We start from the raw sequence: 9,959 nt of genomic DNA, 5'->3' as shown, positions 1-9,959 counted from the left end.
GAATTTATTTCGTCTCCTAAATAGAGTTTTATTCAATATTGAAAATGTATTTCCGTTATATTTTTTTACACGAGCTACACGAGCATTGGAAACCGAAGAGGTCATGGCTAATGTCGAAAAATATCTCGCAAAATAAAAACTGTTTTGTCTTCTAACATGATTTGTATTCATCTATTCATTTTCTATTTATTTCTTTGCAAAAGTACGATAAAAATTTACAAGGAAGCATAATGAGCTAGGTTAAATAAAATCTATGGAGAGGAAACCTAAATGAAACCATGAGGCTTTCTCCAAACGATTACAGAAGAATAGGAATAAAAGGCATTATGAGCGATATTAGATTTTACAAGAGAAAGAGAAAAGAGGAAACAATTCAACATTATTCTCCCTAGGGTCATGTTATATTGTTAACATTTAACGGCTCTTTTTTCTCCCCTTGCACACAAGCTTTCGCCAGCCACGAATTGATATCACAGAGTTCATTATAAGAGGAAATTCAGCCAATCATCTTTGACAGCATTTGGCACTCTCTCCACCGCAACATGACAAAGATGGCTCTGTGTCTTAGGAAGAAATTTGTTGCTCTTGTTACATGCATCCTGTTAACACTACCAGGTGGTAAGTCGATACAGACTCAGTACTATGAACTTAAATGTAATTCTTTGTTGGAAGGTAGGCGCAACTAAAGATATGTCAGATATAAAATTTTTCATGTGGTTAAAATGTCGAATCTGTATCAGCAGGATTTGCCAATACATCATCACAATCTGCAAGTGACATGTTATCAACGAATCTTATGACGTCATCTCTATCTGCAAGAGACATTTCATCAATGAACCTTATGACGCCATCCCCATCTGCAAGTGACATTTCATCGATGAATCCTATGACGCCATCCCCATCTGTAAGTGACATGTCATCAATGAATCCTTTGTCGCCATCCCCATCTGCAAGTGACATGTCATCAATGAATCCTATGAAGCCATCCCCATCTGCAAGTGGCATGTCATCAATGACACATATGATGCCATCACAATCTGCAAGTGATATGTCATCAATGATGCATATGACGCCATCCCCAATTGCAAGTGACGTGTTATCAACGATACAAATGATGCCATCACATACTGCAAGTGACATGACATCAGTGGTGCATACGATGCCATCCCCATCGGTAAGTGACATTTCATCAATGATGCATATGATGCCATCCCCATCTGCAAGTGACATGTCATCAATGGTGCAAACGATGCCATCCTCGCCTGCAAGTGACATGTCATCAATGATGCGTGTGATGCCATCACCATCTGCAAGTGACATTTCATCAATGATGCATATGATGCCATCCCCATCTGCAAGTGACATGTCATCAATGGTGCATATGATGCCATTCCCATCTGCAAGTGACATGTCATCAATGATGCATATGATGCCATCACCATCTGCTAGCGAAATGGCTCTAACGGTGACTAGCATTATTCCAACGGTAGCACCTACGTGTCCTTCAGGATTTACAGGAAATGATTGCTCCAAAGGTAAGTGTTGAATGCATCTAGATTTTGTTTTTCATACGATACCAGCACCTGTAACATTGCTAAATGTTGCTATTGTTTTTCTTTTTGCTGTCATAGATATTGATGACTGTGAATACGAAAACTGTTCAGGAAATGGAGACTGCCTTGACAGAATAAATGGTTTTATATGTGAATGTAAAAACAATTACTTCGGAAAAAACTGTGAGAAAAGTAAGTTTCGTTAGATGTTCATAACAAAACTTTTAACTTACAAACCATTTCTACTTTTGCGAAAAAGCAAAGAAATATCTGATAGAATTTGAGTGAGGACAATTTAAGGCAAATAAATTTTCTCTGTATTTGTCACTTTTTAAAATTTAAAATTTTTTTTATATTCAGCTCACATTTCTTTCATTTTGAAGTGTCTACTTAGTGTAGCCGCATTGAAGGATATTGATGATTTTAGACTTGAAGGCGATTGTCAATAAGCGACCTTACGTCTACTTCTTTGAAAATTTAGCGAAAGCTTAGCAATTATGGCTACTGATTTGATTTGAAACGAGAAAATGTATTTGATTATACCAATGAAGATAACACATGTCTAACACATATACCTAAACATTATATCTTAATCCCGTCTGAATTATTCGCGTCTTTACCCTTAGAACTCAGTGCCTGTAATCCAAACCCATGCGAAAACGATGGAACTTGCAGAGAAGTTGGTGAAACGTTCAAATGTACATGTACTTCAGCGTTTGAAGGGACAACCTGCCAATCAGGTACGGGTCTGTCTGAGACTTTCCGTTCCAGTAATATATCGTTCCATCGAAGTACTGTTAAACAGGGAATAATACATGTGCGCGCGCAGTAGTTAGTAAAAGCGGGTTCTGACGTTTTCTCTAAGTTAACCGTGATTTAAAGGCAAATCACGAATCTTAGCTTGAAATTAAGGTTGATAAAAAAAAAAGCTGTTGCACATTTTGAAATCGATCATTTTGCTTTCAAAGGTTACTTGCATTTTTTCACAGGTGAGTTTTGAAGAGGGTGTGAATATTATCATATTGAATGATTCTCTTGTCACGCCATCAGCATCGCTGAAATAGCGTTGATTGTTGGTGTTAAGATTTTCATATATCAATGTTGTATCTTCTCGCAAGGAAGTCTTGATGTGCCTTGATTGTTTTTTCTGTCAAAATTGTGTATTTGTATATGAGGAGAGTATGACAACCTGATTTCAGTCATTTCTGAAAACGATGTCCAGCTACTTTTGGGTAACTCCTCTACACGAATTCTGCCTCTGTTGTAGGGTTGCAGAAAAGTTGATAAGTTTTTCATTATTGAACCAGAAAGAAGAAGCATGGACGCTTGAATCGTTGTCAGTCTCTTTCACCCAATGACAGCTGATAATTTTCCATCTCCCCGGAGCTGTTGGGTATGTTTTTGGACAAAAGTCCATTTTTTTTAAACATACCTTACTCTCCTTCAAAATCAGTATGATAAATCCAAAAATGTTCTCTTATTTGTCTCTCTGTTTTTGCTCCACCAATTGTTTAATACTCTGACTCTCTTGACAGAGAAGTCCACCAGATTCTATTTCCAATCAAAGGACATTTCAAATTGTTTTTTGCTCGTTTCAAGGATCATCTGTTTTGATTCAAGATAGCAAAATAGAGACGATGCGGAAAAGAAGAGGACAATTTGATAGGGAGATCAAAGACTGTCTTTAGAGAAAGAGAAAAAGTGTCTTTCACTGTTTTTCGAAGTGGATATTCTAGGTCTCCGTGAAATTTTCCGTTTTGTGTTGCATGATTGTACAATTCTGATTGATCGACAGCAGTGGCATAAAGTTTATTTTGATAAGTACTTCGCCGTGTGAGTTTTTGTATGTATGATACCAGCATGATTGCTTTTTCTTTGATGAATGTCTCCATGAGAAACTTCTTTTTGTATATTTTGACAAAAAAGAGAACAATCTGAAGCTCTTCTCCAACGGAACAACACTTTGGTTCATCCTTCAGATAGAACAGGCTCATTCTTATTCACAATTGATCTCTCGATATCGCAAACCTTCAGCGACCAGATTGGATCTGACGCTCTCCGTTTGTTTCTAATTCACTTTAATGACATCCACATGCCACTCCGTTACTCTAAAATTATCACCTTCGCAGATGATAAGGTTATTTTCACATCCTCGAAAAATTTGGATGCTATCCAACACAACCTTTCGCTCGTTGGTTTCGAGATAACGAACTTATCACCAATCTCAAGAAAGGTAAAACTGATATGGTGCTGTTTTGAAAACCAAAAATACTAAACGGATTCGATGGTAAGAGCTATGTATGCGCTGGGGGGCTACCCTGTAAAAATATTCAGTATTATTATTATATTATCATCGTCATAATTATTATTGTCAATATCATTATTATTATTGTTATCATCGTCATCATTACTATTATTACAAATCGCCGATCATTCCAGCTTAATCACTGTCCGAATGTCGTCGATAAATCGTCGATTTTCTCGATAATCGGCGACTGTCGTTTGCATTGCTGTGTACAGTATTGTACCTTGTTGAATGAAAGCAGGCTGAATGAATACAGCACTTGAAAAGGAAAACAGCAAATAATTTGATTCGTGTTCTTGCAAGCTTTCTTATCCCTTCTTGGACCTCGTACTCTGTTCTTGCATGCTCCCTGTGGATGTTGTCGTCCTCAGTTCAAATCGAGGCGTTTGACTTGTATCTGAGTCTAATATGTCGTTTTCGCTGTTTCTTCTCTGTTTTTTTTCAATCGTTTCAATATGTTGATATATTATTGTTGATCTTTTATATACAGAGACGCCTACCCAAACATTTACCGGTACAGTGAAACTGGATCAAGATTATAAAGAGGACTATGATGACATCAACTCACCAAAATCTCGTGTCCTCATTACAGTTTTGGACTCGAAATTAAAACCATTTTTCAAAAAGAAATTTCCAGATTTCATAGCTATTAATTATAAGCGTTTTTTCAAAGGAAGTGTTGGCGTTGACTATGAATTGCTATTTCCAACAACCTCAAATGTGACTAATGGCAACATCGTGCAAGCTCTTAGAGAAGGTAATGGCTCGAGCGAACTGGGATTTTTGAGGCTGACGGGAGATATAACCGTAACGAAGCAGGTTGTTCAGACGACAGCGGCACCAACTGCAACCAAAGGTAACTTACAGTGTCTTTTTATTTTTTATGTTGCATGTATGTTGTTACCCTTAAACGAAGTTCAGGGTGACATGCGTAAAAGTATCCACTACCTTATCCGTTTAACTACACTAATTCGACATGAAGATTATCACATTTCCGGCTAGAACCTCTCTTTAGGACATATACACTTTTAAGGAACATTTCACGCAAGGAATATATTTCCGCTCAAAACGTTTTCCCAACTATTTTGTGATTTCCAAAATAGCATTTCCCGTGAAAAATGAACCTTTTAGGCATTTTTTTCATGTCTATTCCGAAAAATATCGTGCTTTTTTCCAGACACTGTAAAATGTTGGCTTCAAAGCAGCACTATTTAGGCAAAAAACAGGGAAATTTCTCCTATGTAATAGAAGCAAAATGCTTCACTTTTCACGGATTAAGAAAATGTGTTGCCTCAAAAGAGCAACACTTTGTATAATTCAACGGAAAGTTGAACGTAGGTGCATTTTACTCATACAAATATTCAACTTTTAACTGCGTTGGTTGTTAATGTTCTGCTCGTTTAAATGGAACGATAAAGTCTTTGATTTTAACCCTTAAAATGTTTAAGCGGCTTTTCTTTTCAATTTTATTTGACATGGTATTACGAACTGTAATGCAAAAATTCTGCAAGGTTTGACGTCCAATGCTGCAGAAATTCTCCACGGTATGGCGTCCAATGTTGCAGAAATTCTCCATGGTTTGACGTCCAATGCTGCAGAAATTCAACATGGTATGGCATCTAATGGTGCAGAAATTCTCCATAGTATGGCGTCTAATGCTGCAGAAATTTTGTAAGGTACGACGTCAAATGCTGAAGAAATTCTGCAAGGTTTGACGGCCGAAGCGTGCAAAAATTCTGCACGCCTTGACGTCCAGTGCTGCAGAAATTCTGCATGGTATGGCGTCCATGATGCAGAAATTCTGCGAGGTTTGACGTCCGATGCTGCAGAAATTCTGCACGCCTTGACGTCCAATGCTGCATAAATTCTGCACGCCTTGACCTCCACTGCTGTAGAAATTCTGCACGCTTTGACCTCAAGTGCTGCATAAATTCTGCACGCCTTGACGTCCCGTACTGCAAAAATTCTGCACGCCTTGACGTCCAATGCTGTAGAAAGTCTTGGCATAAAGAGCTCATTTGTTGCAGAATAAGATGATCCGTTCATTTTTAAACAAATTTAAAATTAAACGACCTAGGAATGAGGACACTTTAAGCTGAATTTACATCACCATCACCGAGTGACGATATCGTAAATAATTCGTATGAGATAAATGTTTTTCCACGAAGTTACCTGTTCAGTAATTTCCATTTCAACTGACGATACAAGACTTGAGATTTTTGACTCCTCTTCCTTCTGTTTACAAGATGATGTACCACTGTTGATTCAATAGCGTCCAAGAAAATTAGTCTTTCTCAAGGCCTCCTTCCGTATGTATGGATCTGAAAAGTTAAAAGAAGAGAAGTTACATCATATGAACATTTTCAAAACAGGATGTATGAATTCATCAACACTATCTTGACTATGATTTGAACAGGTCCTGGTGTAACAAGGCCAGCTTGGCTTTTGCGCAGATAATGTTTTACTGAAGTTTAACTTAACTCAACCTTTCGTATAGATGGAGGAACTAATTCGAGATGAGAGAGGATATTGCAGGCCTACGACGAATTTTCGAAAAGTTAGTTCACGCGTCACGGATATAAAAGGGAAAATTTGAAACCTCTCCTCCTCAATTACGTAAATTGGCCACCGTAAAGAGTTTAAAGGCTGACGTTTCGAGCGTTCGCCCTTCGTCAGAGCGATTGGGTAACGGTAAATTAGAGCGATTAGATAACGATAAATGGTCTGAGGAAAACTTTGTTTGCCTGGTAAATATCCCCGATATAATTAACATTTTTTACCAAACGGTTATCAAATCGTCATGTCTGAGTTTAGACTATCACTTAGTTATGAATTGTATGTTTTCAGTCCTGAATGGAGATGTAGAACCCACAAACTTTTGATAAAAGCACATTTTAGGCCAATTTTTGATACGATGCATAATTTACTTCGGTTGAAATACACTTCGATAAGAATTAGCGAAGTATTTCAGATTTCTTGGATTCCGTCGTTGTTTTCAATGTAGAACCCGGTCAAAATCAGAAGGCGTCCTCACAATGGCTTTGTAGAGTGGGTCTGCAGTTCATTATCCCTTTCATTGGTTTGTGACTTATTGGGCAACATTGCTCACAGGCTGCCCAAGCTCCAGCTGTGAGATGATCATCTTGCGCAATAACAGTCATGGCGGAATTATAAGAGTTTGTATGGGAATATTTACGACCGCTCTAAGGAATTAAAATAATACGTGAAATTCTAAAAAAAAAAACAAAAAACCTCACCTTACTTCCACAGCGTATTGTTGTTATCTGACCGCTTACTTTGATAAATAGAACGCATTTTAGCGAGTTGTCCATTTGGAGGTTTTCAACGTCCACAAGAAAAGCCAAATGCTTTAAAATAGGTCAAAGGACTGAAATTGTGACTAGTTAATTTTTTTTGGCTAGAGAAGGTTGCTTATTTGCTATATAACAAACTCCAATTTTATTAAAGTGATATTTTTCATTCAGTTTTTGTATCTGATCATAAAATAAAGTTAAGTGACTTGAACTGTACGTTGTATTGCTTACTTTCTTAACATTTTAATATTCTAAATTTTAACATGTGGCATTGAGCCATGTGCTATTTTAGTTACATAATTTCTAATGAAAGTTAATTGACAGAATATTTGTGGCATCTGTTTCTGACTGGTTGGAGAAAAACCGTTATATTCCAGTATCCATCACGCCGTGAGTGAATTTCTGCAACATCTAATGAATGAGAGGATGCAGAATTTCTACAACATCCAGTGTTTGAGTGGTCACAGTATTTCCGTGACATTCAGTGTATGAGTGGTCGCAGAATTTCTGCGACACCTGGTGAAATAGTGGTTGCAGAATTTCTGCGACATCCAGTGAATGAGTGGTCGCAGAGTTTCTGCGACACCCAGTGTATGAGTGGTCGCAGAATTTCTGTGTCACTTAGTGAATGAGTGGTCACAGGATTCACGCTTATTTTAAATATTTCTTTGATTACGTATTTGGCCGGTAGGAGGCCTTTCATGCGGTTTACCACTAAGTATGGATTCAGGCCGTGCTTTAGATCCGCGGTAAAGGTATACAACATTCATATCTCAGGTCTTTGGTACATCGTTCTTTCTTGAGTAATAACCTCAGCCTAGAGAAATGTGGTGAAACAACTAACTGATCTAACTATCTTTCTTATTCTGTTTACGCAACCGATTGATCTGCGGCGCAAGAAGCTTACCGCTGAATCATAAAACAAGAAATGTGCTCCAGAGCCGATCTACTCTTTCAAGAAATCTGGATCAGAGCTGACTTTCGAAAAAACCCAGCCCACAGTTGCAGATACAAATAGCATCCATACTTAACATCCAGGGCTTGTTGTGAATAAAAAACATTTATCTGCATGATGTTTTGCGCCATCTTCAGTTATGATAAGATCTCCTGTTTTTAGGGCTCTCTCTCTCACTTTATTTTTACAGAAAAATCGACAATCAAGGACTGGGAGATCGTGCTAATCGCAGCTGCAACAATTGTCTTTTTTCTATTGGTGGCTATTGGCGTTTTGGCGGTGAGTATGCTGTTAATTTCTTTGCATTTTGCGATGCGTATTTGAATCATCAAAACTATCAACCATGGACGTATCTGAAAGGATCGAATTTGGCGTGCTCGGCAACAGATACAAATGTACACCCTGTTTCAATTGCATTCATGTAGTTGGCTGGTCTAAGTTCTTGATGACAATTGTTGCTCACTCGAAATCAAATGATTGAGAGCTTTACTGTCGCGTCATTTATACTGGTGAGGTAAGGGAGCGGCAGAAGGTATTTGAGAGAGAAGTGGTGGGAAAAAATTGAACTTTCAATTCGTTTCTTGGCCACGAAAATTTTTTTCATCACGATGGGTTGGTTGTAGGAACATGATGGTGTACGGCATCGCTCCGACATATTTCTATCATGTCAACGACTGAAAATTATCATGCAGGGTTATCGCTACAAAGACATTTAGGCACCGGCGGTGTAGTTTCCTGCTTAAGAGTTGCTCAAGCGTTCTTTTCATTTACTCTTCTCTATTTGAACAGGTGAAATACAGAAACGCTGTTCAGGATGAAAAGAAAGAATTGTATGCCCTCGATGGAGACTGGCAACTAATGGAAAACGGGTATAATGGCTTGAGGGCTCAGCCGCAGGTTTGTCGACCAGTGTCTTTTGGGGCTTACATTGTTTTGTGGGGGTAACGAAGGATGCCATCTGTTGCTAACAGAGTTTAAATGGAAGAACATAGAAAGTTGACTGCCAATGAGGGATGGGGGAGGGTCATTAGAATGCTACAGAGCCTTAGGAAAGGGGATTAGGTAGATTTTATTGCTACGCAACCACATTCCTTCCCCCCTTCCCGACGATAAAAAACAGATGGTTTTCAAGACATTTCCATTGATTTTTCCTCGCCTAACTGATCTTGGTATCTTTTTTTACAGAGCTATGCGTCTCCAACGTATGACAAAGTACCTGGATCTGATAACAAGGCATATCAGCATGACAGTGCATTGTAAATTTAATGAAAAACAAAAATCATCAACGAGGTCGAAATAATCAGCCAGTTTAAAACGCCTCTTAGAACTCTGTGGCCTCATCCTAACAGTGGGCTTTTATAACACAACGACCTCAATTTAGATATTCAAGCGTTTCCAAGCTGATAGTAATAAAAGTTTGTTTCTCTGAGGTATCACTTAACTTGACGTGCGATAAATTCGTTACATGCTATTTCAAAGAGAAAAGATAAACATTTGAGGGATTTAAGGATCTAGAAAGTGTAACCGACACTGAACATATATACACAGTTTTTTTCAAGAATTTATTTTACCATTGTCCAGTTAACAAACAGATAAATTCAATGCCGTGGGCCCGTTTGGTAACAGATCGGATATCTGGTTCAAAGTTAAATGGGTGTTCCAACACCTGTCTTGACGCAATCCCACGAACACTCGGGTGATCGCTAAAATTCTCCACGCTGCCGCGGTGGGTTTCAAATACAGCACCACTTCACTGGGCTCCGTCTGAACTTTGCCATCCTCTACTAATGTCACGCTGTTCTGTTTGGACAAGGACGAGTTAGGGAGTAATG

General features: G+C 38.3%; 1 protein-coding gene across 1 annotated transcript in view; it reads left to right on the top strand.

The window, feature by feature from the left end:
* The window catches only part of LOC131778874 (uncharacterized), a 10,607-nt gene extending 1,039 nt beyond the window's left edge, over positions 1-9,568 (top strand). The window contains exons 2-9 of the mRNA XM_066171476.1: positions 448-618; positions 741-1,535; positions 1,632-1,745; positions 2,180-2,293; positions 4,349-4,714; positions 8,318-8,406; positions 8,917-9,024; positions 9,313-9,568. Of these exons, the coding sequence (XP_066027573.1) occupies positions 543-618; positions 741-1,535; positions 1,632-1,745; positions 2,180-2,293; positions 4,349-4,714; positions 8,318-8,406; positions 8,917-9,024; positions 9,313-9,387 (1,737 nt within the window). The 5' untranslated portion in view covers positions 448-542 and the 3' untranslated portion in view covers positions 9,388-9,568. The remainder of the gene's footprint in view (positions 1-447; positions 619-740; positions 1,536-1,631; positions 1,746-2,179; positions 2,294-4,348; positions 4,715-8,317; positions 8,407-8,916; positions 9,025-9,312) is intronic.
* The last annotated feature ends 391 nt before the right edge of the window (positions 9,569-9,959 follow it).

This window comes from Pocillopora verrucosa, chromosome 8 (genome assembly GCF_036669915.1).
Source record: "Pocillopora verrucosa isolate sample1 chromosome 8, ASM3666991v2, whole genome shotgun sequence".
NCBI classification, from domain to species: Eukaryota; Metazoa; Cnidaria; class Anthozoa; order Scleractinia; family Pocilloporidae; genus Pocillopora; species Pocillopora verrucosa.
Note: the sequence above shows the minus strand (reverse complement) of the source record. Positions and strands in the feature narration are given on the sequence as shown.